The sequence below is a fragment of the Lygodium microphyllum genome, chromosome 6, assembly GCF_053477565.2.
Source record: "Lygodium microphyllum isolate KBCC chromosome 6, Lygodium_microphyllum_v1.1.10, whole genome shotgun sequence".
Taxonomy (NCBI): Eukaryota; Viridiplantae; Streptophyta; class Polypodiopsida; order Schizaeales; family Lygodiaceae; genus Lygodium; species Lygodium microphyllum.
Genome location: NC_141140.1, coordinates 105,226,406 through 105,253,858, shown reverse-complemented (window position 1 = coordinate 105,253,858; position 27,453 = coordinate 105,226,406). Strand labels below are relative to the sequence as shown.

General features: G+C 45.6%; 1 protein-coding gene across 1 annotated transcript in view; it reads right to left on the bottom strand.

Moving 5' to 3' along the window:
* LOC148034902 (P-loop containing nucleoside triphosphate hydrolases superfamily protein) overlaps nt 1–27,453 on the bottom strand; it is a 149,014-nt gene that overhangs the window by 96,288 nt on the left and 25,273 nt on the right. Inside the window, exon 2 of the mRNA XM_087679855.1 lies at nt 7,084–7,177. Coding sequence (XP_087535981.1) covers nt 7,084–7,177 — 94 coding nt within the window. The remainder of the gene's footprint in view (nt 1–7,083; nt 7,178–27,453) is intronic.

The window sequence follows — 27,453 nt, the reverse complement described above, 5'->3', positions numbered from 1 at the left end:
GGTTTTTGAAGGTTCCGGCTACTTCACCGGGTAAGAAGCATCCCGTTCTTGGAGATCCAGGGGAGAGTTGGGCTCCTTCTACAGTTCCACTGAAGCCCGTGCCTTTTGATTATGATTCTATTTCTGACACAGAGTCTACAATTCCACCGGACACCTCTGAGGAGTTACCACCGGTGGATATTCCAGAGTCTTCTATTGATGGAGAACGACAAGGGGAGGTTCGAGGGGAGGTTCGGCCTCCTCCTCGCTGGGCCCATGATACACTCCGTGATTCAGGGATCGAGGGGGTTCCTGAGGAGTGGGGACCGCAGGATGGTCCGCGGCGGTCGCGGCGGCACCAGGCACATTCTACGGAGCTGGTTTGCTCCAACTATTGTTTGCTGACCCGTGTTATGCAGGATCGAGAGCCCACCTCCGTGAAGGAGGCTTTACAGTCCGCCCCATGGAAGAAAGCTATGGAAGCCGAGTTGGAGGCTATTGAGCGGAATGGCACTTGGTCACTCGTGCCCCGCCCCCCCGAAGAAGAAGGTGATTGGAGTCAAGTGGGTCTTCAAGACCAAATATCTCAGTGATGGTACTTTGGATAAGCACAAGGCTCGCCTTGTTGCTAAAGGTTTTGCACAGCGCCCAAGCATTGACTGTCATGACACTTTTGCCCCCACAGCTCGTATGGCGACCATTAGAGCTGTTCTTGCTTTGGCTGGCCATAGGAGATGGCCTGTTTATCAGTTGGATGTGAAGTCGGCCTTCCTGAATGGTGATTTGAAGGAGGAGATCTATGTTGAGCAGCCTCCTGGCTTTGGTTCTTCAGATGGGAAAGTCTACAGGTTGAAGAAGGCCTTGTATGGCCTCAAGCAGGCCCCGCGTGCATGGAACGAGAAGATTGATTCGTTCCTCCAGTCTCAGTTGGGATATCGGGTCCAAGGCCGATCCGCAGCTATATGTACACACTTCCGAGGATGGTTGTGTGTTGTTAGTATTATATGTTGATGATTTGATTGTCACAGGTGATGCTGCACAGCAGGTCCAGGAGACAAAGTCAGCTTTACATCAGACGTTCGAGATGACGGATTTGGGTCTACTCCATTTCTTTTTAGGCCATGAGATTTATCAGTCTCAGAGGGGGATCTTTATCTCCCAACAGAGATATGTACAGGAGCTCTTGGTGTCTTTTGAGATGGAAGATTGTCGGGCCCTCTCTACTCCTATGGATCCGAACTGGAAGGCCACTTCCCATTCAGCTTCTCCTTTGGCGGATGCGTCCCGCTATCGACAGTTGATTGGGTCTTTGATTTGGCTTCTCAACACCAGGGTTGATCTATGTTTTGCTGTTGGGCTCTTGGCAGGGTTCATGAGTGAACCTAAGACGGTGCATTGGCAAGCTGCCCAGAGGATACTTCGGTATCTAAGGGGGACGTCTAATTTGGGGATTCATTACCCCGCAGGGACAGATGGGTCAGATCTTGTACTTGCAGGTTGGAGCGACTCGGATTGGGCCGGTGACGTGGACCACAGGCGGTCTACTACAGGTTACTGCTTTACTTTGGGTGCAGGTGTTATTTCATGGAGTAGCAAGAAGCAGCCCACGGTAGCCCTTTCGTCTACTGAGGCGGAGTATCGGGCCACGTCTTCCACCACATGCGAGGTTGTGTGGCTTCGGAGATTGTTGGAGGAGCTTGGGTGCCCCCAGACTCATCCTACATTACTGCGATGTGACAATGAAAGTTGCATTGCCTTGGCAAGGAACCCTGTTTTTCATGCCCGGACGAAGCACATTGAGATTCAGTACCACTTCATCCGAGAAAAGCTTCTGGATGAGAACATCACTGTGGAGTATTCCAAGACGGAGGACAATCTTGCGGATTTGTTTACGAAGGCGCTTCCTCAGGCTCTTCTTCAGCGGCATTCCAGATCCCTCAGGCTTCTACCCTCTCCAGGCTCTGAGAGGGGGTGTTAGAGATCATACCTGTTTGGAGGGCAGGCAGCTGCACAGTCGGACCAGCAGGGCAGCTGCACAGTCGGACTGTGCAATCGGACTGCCACGTGGCAGTCCACGTGGCAGTCCGACTGCCTGCAGCCCAGTCCTGCATTTAATGCAGCCGACCTATTTTCTGGCGCCCTATTTTCAGGCAGTTGTCGGCTATAAATACCCGACATTCTCAGCAGTCTGACACACTCTTCTCTGGCGCAGATTACAGACCGGTGACGCGCAGTTTCTGTCTCTGTTCACAGATTTCAGACAGCAGACAGTGCAGACTGCAGCAGACTTCGAGGTGGACAGCAGGTTGCATCGTCGAGGTGGAGACACGCAGTCCAGCGCACTGCGCCCGTGTATATCTTTGTATTCAGCATTCTTTATACAGCAGATCGTCATTGTCCACTGTCTCTTTCTCTCCCTTCTCTCTCTGCGTTCTCTCTCTCTCAGTCCTACGCTTCCGCACCACTGCACTCTGACACTACGTCGCGTGACTGGCGCAATTGATGCCTGTCATGCCTGCTGCCCGCCTCATCATCACGTCAGTCACGCCTACTGCCCACCTCGTCGACCCTCACGCACGCCTATCATGCCTTGTGTGCCTACTGTGAACACCCGCCCGTCGGTAGTCAGCAACGTGGTCACCCCGACTCCCTTTTGGTCCCCGCTAGGTCACTATCAGCAGCATGATCGTCCCAACTCCCCACTAGACATGATCATCGACCCTCACGCACGCCTATCATGCCTTGTGTGCCTACTGTGAACACCCAACTCCCTACAGTCGTCGCCTAGTTCACACCCACCGGTCGGTAGTCAGCAATGTGGTCACCCCGACTCCCTTCTGGTCCCCGCTAGGTCACTATCAGCAGCATGATCGTCCCAACTCCCTACTAGACATGAACTCCAGCCATCTGCACGCTTGTCCCCCAAGTCACTCGTGGACTGTCGTGCTAGTTCCTCCGTTGCCTGCAGTCAGTCGGCGAGCACTTGCACAACTTGTCGGTCTTGTACCATAAGCTTTGATACCAGTTGTTGTGAGGGTGTGCAGCAGCTGAAGAAGTGAGGAGGCGAGTGAGAGTGACAGAGTGAGGAGACGAGTGAGAGTGACACAAAGAGAGAGAGAGAGAGAGAGTACAATTCAATTTTGGGTGTGAGTGTACCAACAATATATTGGTACACAAAGAATAAAATGTATTTATACTTAGGGCACGTAAGGGTGCATTCACATGTACAATTGAATAATACACGACGGATGTGAATAAAAGGGCCTTTACACCCCAACACCCATTGCTTCCATTCCTCCTCATTCCCACCTACCCCCAATGCCAACCCGCTAGACATGTAGCTTAAAGACAACCCCTCAATCAACACCTTTTTGAATAGATGAAGACTTAGCTAACTAGACTTGCGCACTCCCTACAATGAATTTTATGCCACATGCTCAACTAGCCCCCTTTACAAGTACTCTTGACATGGCCACAATACGTTCGGCTTGCCACTTCTCCAACTCATCACGACTTCCCTTTGTAGAGGTCTACTAAAGGATGTAAAATATGTTGGTCCCATCCTTAGGTTAGCACCTTCTAGGTCCCTTAGGGTACACTAGGCTAGTGCATCCTTAGGTGATTCTAGCATTTACACTTAGCTACTTAGGCTATTTAAGTCAAGCCCATAGACTAATGTTCCTTATTGTATCTCCCTTTGCATTGCACACATTATTACATTTCATTACATCATTTTTCATCCTCATAAAAGGGTGTTTGGACAAGCGAACAATCACCCCATGAGGGCACTATCCAAGTAGCACATTGTTGCATGCATATGGCCCTATTGCAATGCCCCTTTGCACTTGCAATGTGTATCTATGTTGGGCCCTTAGACGGGATGAAAACTCATGACAATAACCATCTCTCCAAGTTAAAACCCCATGCATTTTGTAGCATGATTTTCCTTTTGTGTGGCTTATTATGTTACTCATAACCATGAAGTACAAATGATTAACAATCTAGCTCCAACCGTCTCTCGATCAAAACCCACTCATATATACAAGCCTCTTAGGGTTGTCTAGGAAAGATGGGGATATAAGACATGGAGGAGTATAGCACCACCAAGGGTGGCTATCCTATAGACTCAAAAACATGCCATGCCCATCCCAAGTGTTAATAAACTCTTGTTGAAGCTCTTGTTAATGTCGACAACCACCCTACACCTACTCCCCAGCAGCCATGTAGTGAGTGGCTAGACAACCAGAGCTCTACCAAAGTAGCATACATTGAAATCATCTATGAGACTCCCAATGGTCTTCCATATCTTAGATCATGATATCATAGACTCCAACACCGAGCAGTTGGACAAAGTCTCCAATCCTACCACAGGACACAAGCAAGTCTCGATAATCATATCATGCACCTCTCTCTCATACAATAAGTGAAAGTCTTAGCTAATTGGCTAGAAAGTCCCCCAAGCAGTGCATCCCAGGCTAGGCGCAACTCAAAAGAGTGGACAGCAAGCCCCTCTCCACACCAATTGTGCTACCTTACATGACCATAGGTAGTGCTCTAGAGTCTCCAAGAAATGGAATAGGCAGTGCTTGCAAACTCCATCCTCTCATATCTAGACCAACCAGCTCCCAATTGCTAGACCCCCATGTGCTACAAGCCATAAGAAACAAGAGACTCTCCTTGGTCGCCAACAATCCCATATGCATTGCCACATAAAAGGTCCAAGGAAAAGCATCATGACATTGTAATCTACCCAATGTCTACTATGATTGTCGTGTGAGGGGCCCAATCCGCATCATCTTGCATAAACATGGGTCTTCCAATCCAAGATATGGAAGCAAAGAAGCTCCCTCGCTTTTGGGTAACTACTAATGCTAGCCGAAGCCACTCTCCTAGAGGTCCCAATCCTACTCATCCAGAGGCCTACCTTCCCAAATCCAAAGGTGCCACTCATAGACGCCTAATCAAGCTATATGTGGATGCAACCACCATATCTTCCCTCGGAGACCTATGACTATTATCCTCATCCAAGGGATATCAAGTCAAGTGTCACAAGGACGTGAAATTTTGAGATGCTTTAATCTTGCCAATAACATTTGATTAAGTTATTTATCAAATGTGCAAAGTTGTTTAGCACATGTGATACACATGGCAGTTATTTCATGGTAACAAGCCAAGGACCCTGACGATGCAGTGGGTATCAAAGGCAATAGTTGCGATAAGTTATGCCAACTAGGTTTTAGTAGTCAGTTAGTGACAGTTTTAACCCTAGGACAGTTGTTTGGCCAATAAGTATCAGTGATGATACTATATATTAGCATTAATTACTTAATTAATACCAATCTAAGGGTCAACAAAGGTTGGAAACCACTCCAAGTTGCAAATGGCCTAGCCAATTTAATTATGGATAGGTACATTTAATTTTGGGCAGGGCGAAAATGGATGAATTTAATTTTTAACATTATTTAATTTTAAAAATTAATTTAATGGCTAGATAATGCTGGAAAATGGATTCAAAAGGCTATCACTTTGGCAAAAATGCCCATGCAAACTTAGAAAACGTTTTTGGGGCTAGTTCTCAACCATTCAATGAGTCTGGAGCAAGAGAGGAAGCTACTAGTCTGATTTTCCTGCTATGGAGACATTGAGAAGGCTGCCAACTACTATAGGAGACCTTGGGGATGCATGCGACAGCATTTAATGCAAACAACAGCAGCTGGCACTTCTCCTAGCAATAGGCAACAGCAATATGGGCTAATCAGAGAAGCAGCAGTCAATTTCAGCCATTTTTCTCAGCATTTCTCACCCATTCGGAGTGCATCTCAGCCATATTTGGTGGACAGCAAAGGGATTTCTGCGGTAAACCCTAAATTTTTGCAAACATTAGGGTTTAGCAGCCAACTTGGGACATGTGCCAACAAGAGAAGGCATCGTACACTGACATCAGCATCTAGAAATTGCTGTATTGTCAAGGATTTCAAATGTCCAGCCATCCATTCTAAATTTGGGGTAGCATTTGGCTGATTGGGATCTTGTTAGAACCACAATCCTGAGTGAAAATCAAGGAGCAAATTGCCCAATTCGTTTGTTGATTGTTGAAACAGCAAAGAGCTTTTGGATTAACCGAGTAGATTGTGGAATCCTAGCTTGTAATCAATCCATAGGCAATTGAAATTAAAGAAATACCAAAAGGGGCACCAATTTTGGGGCCAATAAGGTGTCCAATGTCTATGATTATTAAGGTAAATTGTGCATTTCAATTTATACTTATTTGTTGATTGTTGCTGTAATTAAGTGCTTCATCACAGATTTACCACCCTCTCCAAGAAGGAAGGTTGGTTTCATCAAGACTTGTTGTTCTCTCTCCAGAGCTGCCACCTACACTAGAATGCCCATAGGCAAAAATTGTGCTGCCTACCCATGTCCTGGCTCTTACCAGCTCTTGGTGAGGGGGGCTATCTTGGATGGGATAGCTAGAGCTTGTCCTACAAAGGACAATGAGGTGGGCATCTGCATGAAGGCTCTTCCTTTGCTTTCAATTCTCCATCATCTATCCTCCTTAATGTTTGCTGCACCCAGTATCTGAGAGATGCATCTACAAGCTCATAAGTGGTCTCTCACACAAAAACCAGCACAATGCTCCTGAAAGTGATCACATACAAAGCAACTTCTAGGACTGCAAGATTACTCTCATACAGATTAACTCACTCTTAACAATGCTCCAATAACAGAAAATTGAGAGCGCATGAAGACACATCATGTATTCATGCATGCATTGTCTGTATTAATAGATGCATGCATTGTGGAATTCACATGAATATCATATGTATCCACATGCAACACATTCCAACTTCTTAACAAGCAGATGTTACTACAAGAAATTGCAAGTGAACAGATCTTACTAGTATGACAATCAAGGTAATACTCTTGGAACAATGCCTCAGTTTCAACAGACAGTACAACTTAGCTCTTAACCATGAAACGACCTAGAAAACTAGCCTATAATGATGCACTGAACACATCAACTCATACTGTTAAGGCACAAGGTCAAAGCATCCTTTCTAAATCTGCTACAATAGATTCAGACAGTAAAGAAGTATAGATTACCTGTGAATGCAGTAGACAATCTTTTCCAGCCAAGAGTGTTGGCAAGGCCTGCCATTGTACATCAGTGGGGTAATTGAATCCCAATTCTTCAGCCCTGGATCAGAAGTAAAAGTTTGACAAGATTGAACCCCTGCGGGTTTGTATGCATAGAGGAAGATCATCTCGAATCTATAAAGAGCTGTCAATTTTAATTCTTAACTTTACATAAAATCCTCCACTTCATACTTTTGATGATAAAGCAAACTTTCCTTGTGGGGCTCTTAGTCATTTCCACCTTATACTGAAGTCCACTCTGATTGACATTTTCCATGTTCATCATCCACTCTTCCTAAATCAGATGTTTTTTACCATGTTTTCTTAGGTCGGTTGATACTTTTGTTAAGCGAATTCTACCTGAAACTTGTCTTAGTCATTTCAATTTCATATTGAAGCCCACTCTGATTGACATTTTCCACCTTCATAAACATTTTCCTCAATTGAATGTTTTTTCACGTGTTTTTTTGTTTCAACTTTTCTCTTTTCTATTGGAAACATGGAGCTCATTACACTGAATCACATGGACACTGAATGCTCTATAGTGAAAGATAGTCAAACATAGTCATGACTAACAATGCATGCAACTTGACAACAGATTAAAATACACTTTTTGAGAATCATGTTAAAAATAGAAGCAGATACAAAAGTGTTGAGACCTCTCTCAATCTAGGCAGGGCTAGACTGGTCCATAAACAACTCATCTGATCTCTCAGTTGTTCAGTTCATACAAATGAAGTTCTAGTGCCTCTTATATAGAGGCTGGCATAAGTTGGATAACAAGTTGCAGGATGACATCACTGATGATTGCATTCTTGCTTTTACATAAGTTGTGATATCACAAATGTTCTCTTCTCCAAGGCTACTTCATGTGAGCCTATTTGAAGGGCCTGGTTTTTAACACCCTCCCTGGCTCAAATAGCAGGCTAAGGATAGACAAAGTTGGCTAGGTAGCGCTCACTCCAAAAAATAGCTAAGAAAAAAAAAATCATAATAAATCATCTAGAACCTTGAAGTTTCATTCCCTTCAGGTCCAAGTACAAAGGTTAAAAACCTATGGAACTCTGGAACTTATCTATAAAGTCCAGGACAAACTAGCATTAATATAAATAAAAAGAGAAACATCTAAAACTTGAAGTATCATTGGTTCTCTTTAAGTCCAAGAATACAAATATATTGAGGAGATGCCCATGAACAAAAACTTAGCCATTACAAAGTAAATGTCAATCAAGGGTAACTGGGTTGGAGCAAGATCCAAAAAGGAAATTTTCACTTAGAACTCCTGTCCCATACAACCTCCAATGATTCAAGAGGAAACCGGAATAGCCTTCTTTGTCAGGGTTGTCCTTTCTCCACTTCTTTCGAGCTTTTAAAGCTTTTTGCCTCTTCCAGTTTCATGTAAATTCTATTACCCATTTCTTGATAGTGTACTTGGCCTTCTTCTTCTTGAGATGCTTGGCATTTGAGGATTCCATGGAGCTTGGCATATTGGAAGGACAAGAGATGAGAAGTAATCAGAGTGTGGAAAGATCACGAAACATAGAAAGTGGCTATGGCTGCCAATAGACAATGTCTGAGTATTTTGCTCATAGTGACCTATAGAAGCAAAATTTCAATGAGCCCTCTTAGGTGAAGTAAGTGGACTACATGGGCAACAAAAACTCTAACATGGCTTTGGAAATAAGCAAAATTTCTACGAGCCCTCTTAGGTGAAGCATATTGATGTGGAGGAACATCCTATTAAATCTTGGGTGCAATGGTTCAGTGAATCAAGATATTGAGCTCATCCAAGGCAGGCTGGTACACAAGCCAAGAATAGAGAAGATAGGTTGGAAGCTATAAATGAAGAGAATGTGCTTGCTTTTGGCCTTTGTGTCAAAAAGGAAAATGCCTATACTTTCAATGTGGTTTCTAATGCATAAACCAGGGATGTGGCTGCTCTAATACCATGCTGGAAACATGGAACTCATTACACTCAATCACATGGACACTGAATGCTCTATGGTACAAGATAGTCAAACATAGTCATGACTAATAATGCACGCAACTTGACAAGAGAGAAAAAATGTACTAAATGAGAATCATGTTATAAATAGAAGCAAAAACAAAGATGTTGAGATAGCTCTCAAGCTAGGCAAGGCTAGACTGATCCATACTCAACTCATCTAATCTCTTACTATCAGATTTGCGTTTGCTACCAGGCATCCATCCCCAGCTACTAACATCATCACCCAAGCTGGGTTTACATTCATCAAGGATCTCTAAGTTGTCGCCATCATCTAGGTGCTATTGCCTTGCACTGATTGTCTATGTTTGATCTTCTCTCTCCTCCACAAGGTCATCTACACTATCGCCCACCTCCAAACTGTCGCATTTGCCATCTCCAACTGTCACCCAGTTTTCTCTCACCTTTGATACCTGTGTTTTTAGTCTCTCACTCTCCTACACTATCATCTGCATCAAATCCGGCCTTTTTTGGCTACCTTTGCTAGTGTTCAACACACAGAGGCTGGCTTTGTTGAGCTTTAGGATCTGGTTCGGAGTACGAGACTCTCTCCAACTCATAACCTCTACTTCGATCCCAAAGATACGAGAGTTCAAGGATCAATATTCATTGCATAGTGTGTTTGTTGCATGAGCATTGTATATTCATTGTTCATTGTGTTCATTGTCTCTGAGTTACCCTAACCCTAACCCTCATTGTGTTCTGTGTTTATTAGTCTGTGCTTTGTCGTACGATGGGTTTTGTGTTTTCTACGTTTAGAGCATTTCTTCACATGGTATCAGAGCAAGGTACTCTCTGAGAAACCTTAGCCTTTGATTGGAAAGCTCGTCCATGAAAGCAAGAACAACAGAAGCGTCAGATGACTTCAAACACATTCACAAGATTACTCCAATCTCCACAACCAAACATGGGCAAAAACAATCAGGAGTGGGCCTCCTAGCTTACTTCTACTCAATCTGACATGGGCAGAAAACTATCAGACTACCATGGAGTCCACAGACCATATTAGATTTATGCCGCTGAGTATGATCTCATCCTTACGCATAGGGCTCAACAGGAGGTCAAAGGTAAGCCTTGTTGGGTATCTCACACGCCTTACTTACGCCTACGCTCATATGGGAGTGTGCGGGTGATCACTAGGACACTGGGGCACTTTTTACTCTCGGTAGGAGAGGTTTTTTCCCCCAGATTATGTGTACTTTTTTGTATGTGCTTGTGGTGCACACTTACGGGCACTTACTGTGTTCGGGTGTGAACAGCCCCTTATAACCCTAAGGTATAAGGGTTATCATTTGTACTTTCAGCTAACACTCTATTCAGAACTATTGCATTGGGTATCGTGCTCAACTCTGTCTCTCACTCTCACACTGTCTACTGCACTTCAGCTGCACCTCGATCCTCTCCCATCTGACATTTGGTATCAGAGCTCAGCTCAGAGCAGTCTTCAGTTTGCAGTCTGCAGCCCACTCCAGTTCAGCCAGCCCCCGCCAGTTCTGCCCCAGCCACCTGTACCTGCGTGCTGCCACCTCTGCCCAGCGTGTCCTCTGCCCTGTGTCTGCCCAGCGTGCCCCTTCGCCTGTCAGTCTGCCTGCGCAGCCTCCCTGCGCTGAGCTAGACTGTGCCGTCAGCCCCAGCTGCCTGTTCCTGCCCAGTCCAGCCTGCGCCTGTCAGTCCGTCAGCGTGCAGCTCCAACAACCAGCGCGCCATCTGTCCTGCACAGCGCGCCCTGCCCAGCGTGCCACCTGTCCTGCACAGCGTGCCGCCAATTCTGCGCAGCGCGCCATCTGCCCAGCACGTACCAGTCCTGCCTGCGCGTGTCACTGGACCTGCACGCCTGTACCTGTGCGTCAGCCCGACTGTACCCAGCAGTCATTACCTCGGGAATCGTGCCCGTCGTCAACACGCAGAGGTAACATTCTGCACTTTTCTTTTACACAGGAGTTCGTGCAACAGGTTCAGGTTCAGCATTGGGAAACGTGCTGAACAGCAGGTTCAGTTTTCAGCATTGGGAAACGTGCTGAACAGCAGGTTCAGTTTTCAGCATTGGGAAACGTGCTGTGTCTGTCTGTGACACATTGAATGCACATTTTGGGGCTTTTGTAACAGACATTTGTGACAGAAATTTTGGGCAGAAAATTTTGGGGCTTTTGATGTTTTAGTGCTGCTGAGCACTAATTGCACCTTGGGAAGCGTGCATCAGTGACAGTTTTTGTGACAGAGTACCCTTTGCACATTAATTGCAGACTTGTGTTTGCTGCAATTTCTGGAAATTTGCAGATTTCCAGCCCGTACTGCATTGACATTGCTCTATTGCCTTTTGGGAAATAATGGCAAATCAGGGAGGAGATGTATTCACCTATGTGTCCAAGGAAGACCGATTGGATGGGAACAATTATTCCCTTTGGTCTTTCATGATGAAGAATGTATTAGTGGCAAAAAATTTGTGGGATTATGTCAGTGGAGAGGAAGCACGACCGGGAGTTGTGGCTCCGGCTACTCCTCCTCCAGGAGGACGTGCAAGAGGGCAACCTCAGCCCCCTCCACCTCAGCCCGCTCAGCCACTTCCCCCAGAAAGCTTGGGATACACGGGATGCACAGGCTATGTCGCTGATTGCATTGGCAGTTCAGCGTTCTATCATTCCTCATATTCGTTCAGCAGCTTCTTCACAAGAAGCTTGGTTGATATTGGAGCAGATGTTTGCAGGAAAGAATGAGACTCGCATCTCTTTCTTGAAGAAAGAGCTAGAGACTCTAAAGATGAATGAGGGTGATTCTATGCAGGATCATCTCAACAAAATTCAGGACTTGCGGGAGCAACTCATGAATGTGGATGAGTACTACTCAGATGCGCAGCTGCTTTCTACGACATTGAATTCACTGCCTCCCTCTTACTTGGCTTTTCATACTGCCTTGAACCTCACTATGAGGATTTCGAAAGAGCCCATCACTTTCATTCAGCTTGTCAGTTTGCTTCTAGAGGAGGAACAAACTAGACGGAACAGTGGTGTGGATGGTATAGCCTCTGAGCAGGCTTTTATGTCAAGGCAGAAAGGTAAAAACAGCCAAGGGAAAAATGCTTCGCAGAGTTCTGGTAGTAGTAACACTTCACAGACAAGTCAGAAACAGGGGGGCACGCAAGCCAAGAAAGGAAAATGCCATTACTGCAAGAAGCCTGGCCACTACATCACTGAGTGCAGGAAGCGCATCGCCAAAGAGAAGAAGAAGGAGTCAGGGATGTCTGTTTCTGCAGCTCCTTCCACTGCTAGTGAGTCCGCGTCCTTTGTTGCAGACAGGGACTATTGTTTTTACACTTGCAGTTATGATGTCTCTTGGGCTGATAGAGCATTTAGCTCTACAGAGGATGCTGACACTTGGTTCTTTGACAGTGGTGCTTCACGGCATATCACATCTCGTAGAGATTTGTTTGCTTCTCTTGGTGCACCTCCCGTTGGGAAGTCTGTTCAGTGTGCTAATAATGCATCATACCCTGTTCGTGGTATTGGGGAGATTCAGCTTACAGCCATTGATGGCTCTATTCTCCGCCTACAGGATGCTTTGTATGTGCCTGGCATTAAGAAGAATCTGCTTTCCATTTCTTCTATGGCACGTTGTGGTTTGCAGGTCACCTTTGATGATGACCGTTGCATGGTCCGTGACAAGGAACACATGACATTGGTCTTGACAGGTTCTCTGTGTCATGGGTTATATGAGTTGGATGCTCTTTCGGTAAATCAGTCTGCATATTTGACATCCACTCTTACTCCTGCTATGTTAGAGGCAGAGTTATGGCATGCTCGTTTGGGGCATGTAAACTATGGCAGCTTGATGCTATTACAACGTACTTAGATGTTGGATGGATTACCTCTCTTGGAGAGACCTCTTGAGCATTTATGCGAGGGTTGCATTTTGGGGAAAATGCATCGTTTCTCTTTTCCCCGTGATGTTGCTTTTAGAGCAACAGCCAGATTGCAGCTTGTGCATTCGGATGTTTGTGGGCCCATGCAGACACAGTCATTGGGTGGTTGTTACTATTTTGTAACATTTATTGATGACTTTACACGTTTTTGCTGGGTCTACTGCTTGAAAAAGAAGTCAGAAGTGTATGATGCATTTTTGGCTTTCAGTGCACTTGTGGAAACTCAGTCTGGTTGCAAGATTAAGACTCTCCGTTCGGACCGAGGGGGGGAATACATGTCCTCTATGCTGAATTCTTATTTGCAGCAGAAGGGCATTATCCATCAGTACACTACTGCATATACTCCACAGCAGAATGGGGTAGCAGAGAGGAAAAATCGGTCACTCATGGAGATGGCCAGATGTATGCTGAAGGCAAAGAGTTTGCCTCATAGTTTTTGGATGGAAGCCGTCATGTGCGCTTGCCACATTTTGAACAGATGCCCTACCAAGGCCTTGAAAACCGTCACACCTTTTGAGGCTTGGCACAGCCGCAAACCTTCTGTTGGCCACTTCCGTACTTTTGGGTGTCTTGCATATGCCCATATTCCACAGGTACTTCGGAAGAAGTTGGACAACAAGGCTGTAAAATGCATCTTTATGGGATATAGCAGCGAAAGCAAAGGCTACAGACTCTATGATCCCGTGATCAAGAAGGTTTTTGTCAGCAGGGATGTTATATTTGATGAAAAATCAGAATTATCCTTGGCTGGTTTTGATACATATCAGGCTGCCCGTGATGTCTTTGAAGGGCTGCTGCCCATCACATTTGGTGATTCAGCTGGTACTTCAGCAAATGAACCTAATGTTCAGCCAGCTGCTCCTATGGAACATGCAGTAAATCAGCACATTGCTGAAACTGAAATTCAGCAGGAACTTGTACACAGTCAGGAAGCAAGACAGGTGCCTAGATGGTACACGCAGACTATGAGAGATAGTCATTTGGAAACACCCTTGGCTGGTCGTACTCGAAGGCAAACTCGACTGCATGATTCAGCACATTCCATGGAGTTTGTTATGGCAGCATGTACTCATGATAATGAGGAGCCTGAATGTTTTGAGGATGCACGACATAGTGTGCATTGGATGGCAGCCATGCAAGCTGAATTGGATTCTATTCATAAGAATCATACTTGGGATTTGGTGTCTTTGCCAGTTGGCAAGCGTGCCATTGGTACGAAATGGGTCTACAAATTGAAAAGGAATGCAGATGGATCCATAGATAAATACAAGGCACGGCTGGTAGCTAAAGGCTACGCACAGAAAAAGGGCATTGACTATGAGGAGACCTTTGCTCCTACCTCCCGTATGACGACCATTCGGTCTATGATTGCCTTGGCTGCACATTTTGGTTGGAAAGTGCATCAGCTGGATATAAAGACTGCATTCTTACATGGGGAACTTCAGGAAGAAGTGTATGTACAGCAGCCCATTGGTTTTGCAGTTGAAAGCTCAGAAAATTTAGTATGCAAGCTGAAAAAAGCTCTATATGGTTTGAAACAAGCTCCACGAGCTTGGTACGCAAAGATAGATGCTTTCTTGCTTAGTCAGGGGTTTGTAAACAGCCCATCTGAGTCTACCCTTTATGTACATAAAGAGGGGGGATCCATGCTGATTTTGTGTCTATATGTAGACGACCTTTTGCTCACTGGAACACGTGCTGATCAGATTTCAGCATTCAAAAATAATTTACAGCAAACTTTTGACATGTCTGACTTGGGTATTTTGCACTATTACTTGGGCATCCAGTTTGTACATGATGCTAGAGGCATTGGATTATGTCAGTCAAGGTACATTGGGCAACTTCTTGAGAAGTTTGGCTTACAGGATTGCAAGCCAGTTTGTACACCCATGGAACCTGGGCTCAAACTGTCATTACATGATGACAGTGATTTGTTTGATATCCATACTTATGCTCCAGCAGTGGGATGTCTCATCTATCTATGCCACACTCGGCCAGACATACAGTTTGCCGTTTCAGTTTTGAGCAGGTACATGCATCAGCCTCGTATGTCGCATTGGCAAGCTGTGAAGCGTGTGTTTCGTTACTTGCAGGGTACTAGAGCTCTTGGATTGCTTTATGCCAAGGGGGGACCACTGCAGTTACATGCTTACAGTGACTCTGATTGGGCTGGTGATTTTGATACTCGTCACTCCACTAGTGGCAATTGTTTCTTTCTTGGCTCGTCATGCATTTCTTGGCTTAGCAAGAAACAATCCACTGTTGCCACGTCGTCATGTGAAGCTGAGTACAAGGCAGCCTTCACTACTGCAGTTGAGTGTGTATGGCTTAGACGCTTACTTGCTGATTTGGATGTATCTGTTACAGAGCCTACTCCTTTATATACTGACAGTCAGAGTGCCATTGCAGTGGCACGGAACCCTGTGTTTCATGCTCGCACGAAACACATAGAGATTCACTACCACTTTGTCAGAGAGAGGCTACATGCAGGTGATATCAGCCTTGTCTACTGTCCTACCACCAGCAATGTGGCAGACATCTTCACCAAAGCTCTTCCACGAGACACATTTGAAGCATTTCGCGATGCTTTGAATTTGACGCCCTTTGGTGGCGGATGATCCTTGTACACTTGATCACTCTTCACTCCAGGGGGGTTTGTTGGGTATCTCACACGCCTTACTTACGCCTACGCTCATATGGGAGTGTGCGGGTGATCACTAGGACACTGGGGCACTTTTTACTCTCGGTAGGAGAGGTTTTTTCCCCCAGATTATGTGTACTATTTTGTATGTGCTTGTGGTGCACACTTACGGGCACTTACTGTGTTCGGGTGTGAACAGCCCCTTATAACCCTAAGGTATAAGGGTTATCATTTGTACTTTCAGCTAACACTCTATTCAGAACTATTGCATTGGGTATCGTGCTCAACTCTGTCTCTCACTCTCACACTGTCTACTGCACTTCAGCTGCACCTCGATCCTCTCCCATCTGACAAGCCTGAGTCTTCTCCTTTGGATTCAGTGCACAAAACTAATGATCTTGTAAGACCTTCGAAATCTCCACTATAGACTAGCCATCCACAAGTGGAACCCGGCTCGGATGACACATCACTTCCACAATACATCTTTTCTTCAATGCCAGATACGAATCCTATTATTTTAGATTCTATGCTAACTGATTCTGTATTTTCTATTGGATCAGGGAATGGTCATCAAGAAGGGACTCTTCAAAGCAACCTTTAGTTTCTGAGTAATGAGGAAGACAAGTATTTCTTTATAAACTCAAAACTAGGTAAGAAGCTCAAAGAAGAGCTTGTAAGTGTTCCATCCCTTCCTTTTCCTTCAAATGATTTAATTTCTCATGGTCAATTTGGAGTAGGTGTATCTTCATCTAATGCATTTAATGGACAAAAGGAACTAACCATGTTTCCCATAACAACATCCATCAAAAATCCATTTGGACTCCCACCCATCCCTCCCTCACCTTCTGCTGCACCTTCCTTTCCGCTTCCATTAAGTGCACCACAATATCCACCACACACCACACTAGGGGGGTTCTACACATTTAGGCACAACCTTTAGGACCTCTGCATACCCATTTCCGATGGTGTACATGTGAGGGAGGCTCGACCTCCCACACACACACACTTTCGAGTTATCCCTCTAGGAGTGCATCCCAAACATACTCTAGTGTGGATCATTTGGTACCGCAGTTTGCCTCTATGGCATTACCTACTGGACCATCTAGTCATTATGTTATGCCCCAACTGACATTTAGACAAGGCTATCTTTTCTCTAACCCACCGCGTGGGTCCACCATAACCTGTGACCACTCATCAATGGCCAGCTCCAATGCACTTTTCTTTATATCTAATTAGTGCAAAGGAAACAAAATTAATAAATCATTATATAGACAAATTAATGAAAAATGATACAAATTCTGTTTCTATAGAGTTGTGACATTTATTCACCTCCGTGTATTGTACACGTGTTATTATGTTGTACATGTGAATGCACCCTTATGTGCCCAAAGTATAAATACATTTTATCCTTTGTGCACCAACATATTGTTGGTACACCCAAATCATATTGCACTCTCTTTGTCACTCTCACTCACCTACACACTTCCCCTGCTGCAAATCTTCATGCTTCCTCTATCTCCACACACAACAACTTGTATCAGAGCCACTTTAGTTCACACGAGCCACAAGCATTAGTCGCCAGCTCTAAGCTCCACAGGCGAGAAGCTGTCGACCACGCTATAGTCCCAGGAAGAAATCGCGTGCAGAAGGTCAACGCGGGCGTCGTGTAGAGAACTAGCCAGCAACTAGCCACAGGTCGACGAGGGGACCTGGGACAGGAGACGTTGGCTGCAAGCGCGCGCAGGGACCAGCATGGAGGTTGTTGCATAACGACGCAACGGGACGGCAGGTCAACAGTCGCCCCCCAATTTCTTTTAAATCAGAAATTTCCAGCTCATTTTTACTTCTCCCCTTCCGGGCTTTCACACGCGTAAGCACATATCTCAAATCTGTGCAAATCTGCTTTAGGAAATTTGGGGCTTTTCCCAGATTTGATGTTGTTTATACTTGACAATGACATTTGTGTCAAAAATTGCAAACATTGTGCATATTGACCTCAGTTAAATTGGGGATTTTGCCAAATTTGTTGGAATTTTGCTCATCCGAGTAAAATTTCCTGACATTGGACCTGGAAAAATTGGGGCTTTCTATGTATTGATAAAATTTTGCTCAATTGGGTCAGATTGGCTGACATTTACACATTGTTGGACTTGAAAACTTGGGATTATGTGCAGATTTTGGTAAATTTCTGCAATATTTTCCCGTGTGGTGATTGGTTTATGTAAAAACAGCAAAATTTTATTTCTGGTTGGGCAAGAACAGCAATGTATTCGCTGGTTGAGCTTGTGCTCTTGCAGTTCAGTGCATTTACCCTTGTGTTTGTGATAAAAATGGTTGCAACTTCTTCCAATTCTGACATTAAGAGTTTGATGGAAATCAAACGGTTTGACGGTCAGGGTTTTTGTCACAAGACTGTGACAACTATTACCTTTTTTGTTGATTTCTTTATTATGTATTTTATTTGGTTTTTCTTTTTGGAAGGATCCCTCTTGAAATCTAAACGCCTGAGTTGCATGGCTAGTATGTGAAACGGACAGGAATGTCTAGTGAGTCAAGTCTGGACAATCAAGGTCTAGTATAAGTCTGGAAGAGACTAATTTTTCTGTAGATTTACAAGCCTGGAAAAGACTTGCGAAAGTGTATATGGACAAGTGTGTTGAAGAACTAGCCTGGAAGAGACTAGTTCAAAGTGAAGATGGACAAATCTTCAAGAGATTAGTCCATGTGGGGTCATCAGTGGAAATTCACTTTCAATTGAGCTACATTACAGATTTGGATGTAGCCATAGTCTGCAAAGATGGTCAGAAGACTAGTGGGATGCAATGGAAGCAACTCCTAAAATTTAGGGAGTTACTATTTTTGGACCCCAGAATCTGTTCGCATCATTATCTTTGTTTTTGTACGAGGATTAATCCTCTGGTCTGTGCCGAGGTCAAATTTTGAACCGAGGATGGAGAATTTTAGACCGAAAGGTTTAAACAGAAAAATTGTTACATGTATGCCATGTGTCACAATTTGGGCATAAATTCCCAAAAGAGAGAGAGAGAGGGCAGCACAAAAACGAGTTTCAATGCATGGGAGGCTTATTTTTTGTGAAAGGAAGATAAACCCGCAAAAATGTCTAATGCAGATTGGGCTAGAGTCAACAAAAAGAATGTGGCTTATATAAAGATGGGTGTCACTGATGACATTTTGACAAACATTAAGGGCTTAGGAATTGGTCGTGCAATATGGCAGAAGTTGAAAACTACCTATGAGATCACCACACCTATGAATCAAGTGCATTTAATGCGCAAGTTGATGAGTCCAAGCCTACGGCTGAGCACTTGAGTACATTTATTGGTATTTTAAATCAGCTCAAGGATGCTAATTTGGATTTTGATAATAAGTTGAGGGCGATCTTTCTGATCATGACACTACTTGATTCCTGGGAAACTTTAGTAGTTTCTCTCAGTAATAACCCCAATCTCTCATATGATGGTGTGAGGGGTTCAATCTTGAATGAAGAAATTAGACGTAAGTCTAGTGGAGAAGGAAGCAATGTTAGAGGCAGGGCTAAAAAGAAAATTGCAAACCTTGGACAGAGAAGCAGAAGCAAGAGCAAAGGAAAGGAAAAGAGTGATGTTACTTGTTATCAATGTGGTCGAAAGGGCCACAAGAAGCCTAATTGCAGGTACTACAAGGAGGAACAAGAGAGAAAGAAGAATGCAAGAGACAAAAAGAAGAAAGAGGATAAGACAGATGTATCTGAGGCAGCCAAAGGCAAAGAAAAGGTCAATGTGGTCTCCAGTGTAGTCGTAGAGGAGCTCTCGGATGCAGAGACTCATGTACTATGTGCAGTAGATTATGATGCCCTTGTATGTCACATTCAAGATATGCAAATTATCAAGGCTGATATGATTGAAACACTTTTGTCAGTTGATGATGGTGTCACTCAGACTTGGATTGTAGACTCTGTGCCTCTTTCCATGTAACTCCTTGCTTGGAGTGTTTTGCTATGTTCAGTGCATGCAGTTATGGAAAGGTTTATCTTGGAAAAAACCATGCTTGCAGCATTGATGGGATAGGCATTGTACACTTGTCTTTGGATAATGGGCAAGAGCTTGTATTGAAAGATGTCAGATATGTGCCTGGGATCAAGAAGAGTTTACTATCTATTGGACAGCTTGACTTACATGGTTACACTACACTGTTTGGTGGTGGTTTGTGGAAATTGAAAAAGGGTTCCATTTTGAGTGCAAAAGGAACCAAGAAGGGCACTTTATATTGTCTGCATTGTAAAGCTTTGAATAGCAAGTTTCGTGCTCTTGTTGAAATTGGCTATCATTTGGAGTTGTGGCACAAGAGATTAGGCCATATGAGCTAGAAAGGACTTGATGTCCTTAACTATTTGAAGAGGGTTGATGGAAAAGGCTCTAAACTTGATTTTTGTAATGACTGTCAGTTTGGAAAGCAAATGAAAAATTCATTTTACTCTAGTGTCTCCCATAAGTCCAATGTCTTGGACTTAGTGCATTCTGATGTATGTAGTATGGCCGTGAAATCATTGGGTGGTGTTGCATATTTTGTCTCTTTTATTGATGATTGTTCCAGGAAGATTTGGGTATACCTGTTGAAAAAGAAAAGTGAAGTGTTTGTTGTTTTTAAAACTTTTCGTGCATTTGTGACTACTTAGACAGGTAGAAAGCTAAAATGCTTGAAAACTGATAATGGAAGTGAGTTCACATCTACTCAATTTTAAGTCTTTTTGTGACTTGCATGGAATCAAGAGGGAGCTTACAGCTCCTTATAGACCTTCTTCAAATGGGGTGGCTAAAAGATACGATAGGACCTTATGTGAGAGAGTGCAGTGCATGCTGTCCACTTCTAATCTCCCTCATGAATTTTGGGGAGACGCACTTAAAACCGCGGTTCACATTTGCAACCACTCTCCAAACAAATCCTTAAATAATGGCATCCCTGAGGAGGTTTGGTCTGGCAAATTGGCTTCATATGACCATTTACGAATATTTGGTTGTGATGCTTTTGTGCATGTTAGAGATGAGTTGAGGAGTAAACTTGACCCGAAATCCAGCAAAGGCATTTTCATGGGCTATGGTAATGAAGGTGAATTTGACTATAGAGTGTGGTTAACACAGTCCAAGAAATTTGTTCACAGCCATAATGTTGTGTTTAATGAGGCAAAGCTGCTGAAAAATACTTTAGCCTCTGATGAAGACATGAAAAATGTCAAATTTCAGAATTTGCAGTCACCTATTACTTCAAATGATAAGCCTCAATGCTGTACCACATGATGAAACTGATAATCAACCGGTTATTTTTGAACCAAATGATGATGGACAGCAAATAGAACCACAAGGAGGTCATGGACAGCAAGATAGACTTGCTGATTATAAAAATGCAGGTGCTGGAAATGAAAATGGAGATGCTGTACAGCATGAATAGCATGCTGAAAATGGCTTACAGCAGCCAATCAATGCTGAAAATAACATACCTCTAGATGTAGACCTGATTCCTAAGAATGTAGATCATTGGGAATGAAGGTCTACATGCTTAAGAAGGCAGCCACATAGGTATGACCCCGGCCAAGTCATGCAAATTCACCAATAAGTAGGAGCTAGCTTTGCAGGAAGAGATTAAATCTCTGTATGATAATGATACTTGGGATCTTGTGTCGTTGGCCAAAGAAAGAAAGCCTCTTCCAAACAAATGGGTTTACAAAGTAAATACAGTTGTGTTAGAGATCATAGCCTATTTAGGCAGCTGCACAGTCAGCAGCAGCAGTCGAACCAGCAGCTGCAGTCGGACTGTGCAGTCGGACTGCCACGTGGCAGTCCGACTGCCTGCAGCCGTTTTTACCAGGCTGCGCCCTATTTCAGGCGCCCCGTTCTAGGTGGTTTTTCGCCTATTTATTGTCGACGACTTCAGCAGTCTGCCCACTCTTCTCTGTCGCAGATTACAGACCGGTGCCGTGCAGATTTCTGTCTCTGTTCGCAGATTTCAGACAGCAGACAGTGCAGACTGCAGCAGACTTCGAGGTGGACAGCAGGTCGCATCGTCGGGGTGGAGACACGCAGTCCAGCGCACTGCGCCCGTGTATATCTTTGTATTCAGCATTCTATATACAGCAGATCTTCATTGTACACTGTCTCTTTCTCTCCCTTCTTTCTCTACGTTCTCTCTCTCTCAGTCCTACGCTTCCGCACCGCTGCACTCTGACATGGTATCAGAGCAGTGTTTGAGGGCTAACTAAGCGCAGAATCAACCTGAAGTGGAGTTTCCATCGCGACACAAATTTGTGTTTTTTTGCGTTTAAGGGCAGACAGGAGGGCTGCGCCTTGGAACAAGGCTGAAACGAGTGTGGGCGCACAGGAAAGGAGTACAGGTGGTGGATTTGCTGCTGTTTACTGCTGTTTGACGCGGAGGAAGTTTGAGTTTTCAACCTAAAAGTGCAGGTTTTGCTTTTTTCATCGCCTCCGGCGGGTGAAGAAGCTTCGGGACGCGGAAGAGCCTTAGCAGGCTGAGTTTACTCAGTCAGAGGGGGTTGCTTTTGCGTTTGAGAAGGCATTGCAGGTGAAGATGTCTACAGAGATGGACTTGGAGTTCCAGGCGATTATGGACCGGAAGGTGCCTGTCTTACCGGCTCTTCCTACAGATCAGAAGCTCGACGGCGACAACTACCGCATTTGGCGCGTTATGATGTTGGCCATTCGAGTCCTATGATTTGGCGGAGTTGGTACAGGAAGATATTGACCGGCCTTCGGTAAGAGATGAGTCCAAACTCTCTTCCGATGCTCGTGCGGAGTTGGCCAGGGCCCAGTCTCATTGGGACAAACTGAATGCCAGGATTCGATCCTTTCTCTTTCTATCATGCACTACAGCCGTGATCGCTCACATCGAGCACTTGACGGTGGCTCGTGAGATATGGCTGGAGCTTGATCAAATGTACAATTGGATGACCCTGATGAAGAGGGTTTCTTTGGAGGTACAGATGCGGACCTTGTCCGTCAATAAGTCTTCTTCGCTAAGGGAACACATTAACAAGCTAAGGCAGCTACAGATGCAAGTTCAGAATGCGGGGAAGCCAATTTTCTCCGAAGACATGGCGATCACACTCTTGTCCCAGTTGCCGCCACGATTTGGTACATTTTACTCTGCCCTTATTGCTTCGGGGCGAGAGTCTACTCTTCCGTGGGAAGAGTTGGTTCCTATGGTCTTGGACCAAGAGGAACAGTTAAAGGGACAGAAGGCTTCCAAGACGGAGGCGTTGACAGGTCAAGCCTCTCAGAAGAAGGGGAAGGACCAAAAGAAGAAGAAGGGGGATAACAAGTCCAAGAAGGACAAGGACAAAGACTCCACATGCCATATTTGTGGAAAGACTGGCCATTGGAAGAAGGATTGCCCTAACAAAGACTCGAAGGACACCAAGAAGAAGGAAAACAAGGATTCTGGAGCGGTGGCTGCACCCTCATCAGCTGCATTTCTACATTTAGTTGTCATTGAGGACGCTTCACCGAATGCTTCTGATGCTGCGATGGCGGCTCCCCAATCTCGAGAGTGGATTATTGATAGTGGTGCCTCACGGCACATGACTCCTTCATCAAATGGTGTTGCCCAGCTGCGACCTTCGCGTGGGCAGGTTCTCATTGGAGACAGCTCTTCAGTTTCTATTGCAGGTCGAGGTAAGATGCAGCTTATTCCGGATGGACGAGGTGGCACCCATACCTCAGAGGTTTTGCATGTACCAGGATTAGGGTACCATCTCCTTTCAGTTCATAAGATTTGCTCCCTTGGTCTTTTGGTGGAGTTTGACAGTTCTACTGTGCGAGTCCTTGATCGTGAATCGAGGAAGGTTCTATCATCTGGATATGAGGAGAACGGCATTTACAAACTGAAATCTTCCACTGCCCTCTCTACTCTTCTTCTTACCTCACAGTCACAGTCTGAGTTATGGCATGCTCGGTTTGGTCACCTGAACTATGACTATCTTCGGAGGGCGTCACGTGGACAGCTTGTTCGCGGGTTGCCGGATATAGTGGTGAGCCAGCAGCCATGTGTCTCCTGCATACGGGGGAAGCAGCATAGAGATGCCATTCCCCACACCGCTTCGCGGCGGTCTACTTCACCGATGGAGTTAGTATCTACAGATCTATGTGGCCCTATGAGGAATGAGTCCCTGCGTGGGAGCTCGTACTTCATGCTGATCGTGGATGATTATAGCAGGATGACATGGGCCTATTTTTTGGCACTAAAGTCAGAAGCTTTCTCGCACTTCAAGGATTGGCTTCTCTTTGGGGAGAACCGATCAGGCCGGAAGTTGAAGACCTTGCGATCCGACAAGGGAGGTGAATTTGTGTCTAATGAATTTGCTCGGTTTTGTGCAGATAGAGGAATTCACCAGGAGTTTGCCAATACCAATACTCCTCAAGAAAATGGTATTCTAGAACAGAAGAACCGCAGTGTGATCGAGATGGCGCGCACCATGATGGAGTACCGACAGACCCCTCAGGTTCTGTGGGCCGAGGCTGTGGCTACTGCAGTCCACATCCTTAATCGATCCCCTACTTCGGCCGTGGAAGGGATGACTCCATTTGAGGCTTATTTTGGGACGAAGCCAGATGTTTCTTACTTTCGAGTCTTTGGGTGTGATGCCTATGTTCACATTCCCAAGGCTCACCGTGACAAATTTGAAGCGGCTTCCCGTAAACAGGTATTTGTTGGCTACAGCTCCCAGTCCCAAGGCTACCGACTGTATGATCCCGTCAAGCGGGATGTCTATACTAGCCGTGATGTGCGGTTTGTGGAGGATCCGGCTTCTTCAACGGGTGATGAGCATCCCGTTCTTGGAGATCCAGGGGAGAGTTTGGCTCCTTCTACAGTTCCACTGGAGCCTGTGCCTTTTGAGTATGATTCTGTTTCTGACACAGAGTCTACTGTTCCACCGGATCCTTCTGAGGAGTTACCACCGGTGGACATTCCAGAGTCTTCTACTGATGGAGAACGACGAGGGGAGGTTCGGCCTCCTCCTCGCTGGGCCCGTGACACACTCCGTGATTCAGGGATCGAGGGGGTTCCTGAGGAGTGGGGACCGCAGGATGGTCCGCGGCAGTCACGGAGGCACCAGGCGCATTCTTCGGAGCTTGTTTGCTCCAATTATTGTTTGATGTCCCGAGTTATGCAGGATCGAGAGCCCACCTCCGTGAAGGAGGCTTTACAGTCCGCCCCATGGAAGAAAGCTATGGAAGCTGAGTTGGAGGTTATTGAGAGGAATGGCACTTGGTCACTTGTGCCACGCCCCCCGAAGAAGAAGGTGATTGGAGTCAAGTGGGTCTTCAAGACCAAATATCTCAGTGATGGTACTTTGGATAAGCACAAGGCTCGCCTTGTTGCTAAGGGTTTTGCCCAGCGCCCAGGGATTGACTGTCATGACACCTTTGCCCCTACAGCTCGTATGGCAACCATTAGAGCTGTTCTTGCTTTGGCTGGCCATAGGAGATGGCCTGTTTATCAGCTGGATGTGAAGTCGGCCTTCCTGAATGGTGATTTGAAGGAGGAGATCTACGTTGAGCAGCCTCCTGGCTTTGGTTCTTCAGATGGGAAAGTCTACAGGTTGAAGAAGGCCCTGTATGGTCTCAAGCAGGCCCCGCGAGCTTGGAACGAGAAGATTGATTCGTTCCTCCAGACTCAGTTGGGATATCGGCGGTCCAAGGCCGATCCGCAGCTGTATGTTCACACTTCCGAGGATGGTTGTGTGCTATTTGTATTATATGTTGATGATTTGATTGTCACAGGTGATGATGCACAGCAGGTCAAGGAGACAAAGTCAGCTTTACATCGGACGTTCGAGATGACGGATTTGGGGCTATTCCATTTCTTTTTAGGCCATGAGATTTATCAGTCTCAGAGGGGGATTTTTCTCTCCCAACAGAGGTATGTACAGGAGCTCTTGGTGTCCTTTGAGATGGAAGATTGTAGGGCCCTCTCTACTCCTATGGATCCGAACTGGAAGGCCACGTCCCACTCACCTTCTCCTTTGGCGGATGCTTCCCGCTATCGACAGTTGATAGGGTCTTTGATTTGGCTTCTCAACACTAGGGTTGATCTATGTTTTGCTGTTGGGCTCTTGGCAAGGTTCATGAGTGAACCTAAGACGGTGCATTGGCAGGCTGCTCAGAGGATACTTCGGTATCTCAGGGGGACGTCTGATTTAGGGATTCATTACCCCGCAGGGACAGATGGGTCAGATCTCGTACTTGCAGGTTGGAGCGACTCGGATTGGGCCGGTGACGTAGACCACAGGCGGTCTACAACAGGTTACTGCTTTACTTTGGGTGCAGGTGTTATTTCATGGAGTAGCAAGAAGCAGCCCACGGTAGCCCTTTCGTCTACTGAGGCGGAGTATCGGGCCACGTCTTCCACCACATGCGAGGTAGTGTGGCTTCGGAGATTGTTGGAGGAGCTTGGGTGCCCCCAGACTCGTCCTACATTGCTGCGATGTGACAATGAGAGTTGCATTGCCTTGGCAAGGAACCTTGTTTTTCATGCCCGGACGAAGCACATTGAGATTCAGTACCACTTCATTCGAAAAAAGCTTCTGGATGAGACCATCACTGTGGAGTATTGCAAGACGGAGGATAATCTTGCGGATTTGTTTACGAAGGCGCTTCCTCAGGCTCTACTTCGGCAATATTCCAAATCCCTCAGGCTTCTGCCCTGTCGAGGCTCTGAGAGGGGGTGTTAGAGATCATAGCCTGTTTAGGCAGCTGCACAGTCAGCAGCAGCAGTCGGACCAGCAGCTGCAGTCGGACTGCCACGTGGCAGTCCGACTGCCTGCAGCCGTTTTTACCAGGCTGCGCCCTATTTCAGGCGCCCCGTTCTAGGTGGTTTTTCGCCTATTTATTGTCGACGACTTCAGCAGTCTGCCCACTCTTCTCTGTCGCAGATTACAGACCGGTGCCGTGCAGATTTATGTCTCTGTTCGCAGATTTCAGACAGCAGACAGTGCAGACTGTAGCAGACTTCGAGGTGGACAGCAGGTCGCATCGTCGGGGTGGAGACACGCAGTCCAGCGCACTGCGCCCGTGTATATCTTTGTATTCAGCATTCTATATACAGCAGATCTTCATTGTACACTGTCTCTTTCTCTCCCTTCTTTCTCTGCGTTCTCTCTCTCTCAGTCCTACGCTTCCGCACCGCTGCACTCTGACAAGTTGATGGGAAAACCAAGTACAAGGCAAGACTGGTTGCCAAAGGGTACGCATAGAAGGAAGGGATTGACTTCCAAGAGGTAGGAAGGGATTGACTTCCAAGAGGTCTTCTCACCTGTTGTGAAAATGACCACTCTACGTGTGCTTTTTACTCTCACTGTTGTATTAGACTTAGAGCTATACCAAATGGATGTGAAAACAACTTTTCTGCATGGTGACATTGATGAGGAAATCTACATGAAACAGCCCGAGGGCTTTGTAGTTCCTGGAAAAGAGCAGTTGGTGTGTAAACTAAAACACAACTTGTATGGGCTGAAGCAAGCACCACGGCAATGGCACAATAAGTTTGACACTTTTATGCTCTCTCATGGGTTTACATACAGCCATGCAGATCATTGTTTGTACATGAAAATGTCAGAGTGCAGCGGTGCGGAAGCGTAGGACTGAGAGTGAGAGAACGCAGAGAGAGAAGGGAGAGAAAGAGACAGTGTACACTGAAAATCTGCTGTATAAAGAATGCTGAATACAAAGATATACACGGGCGCAGTGCGCTGGACTGCGTGTCTCC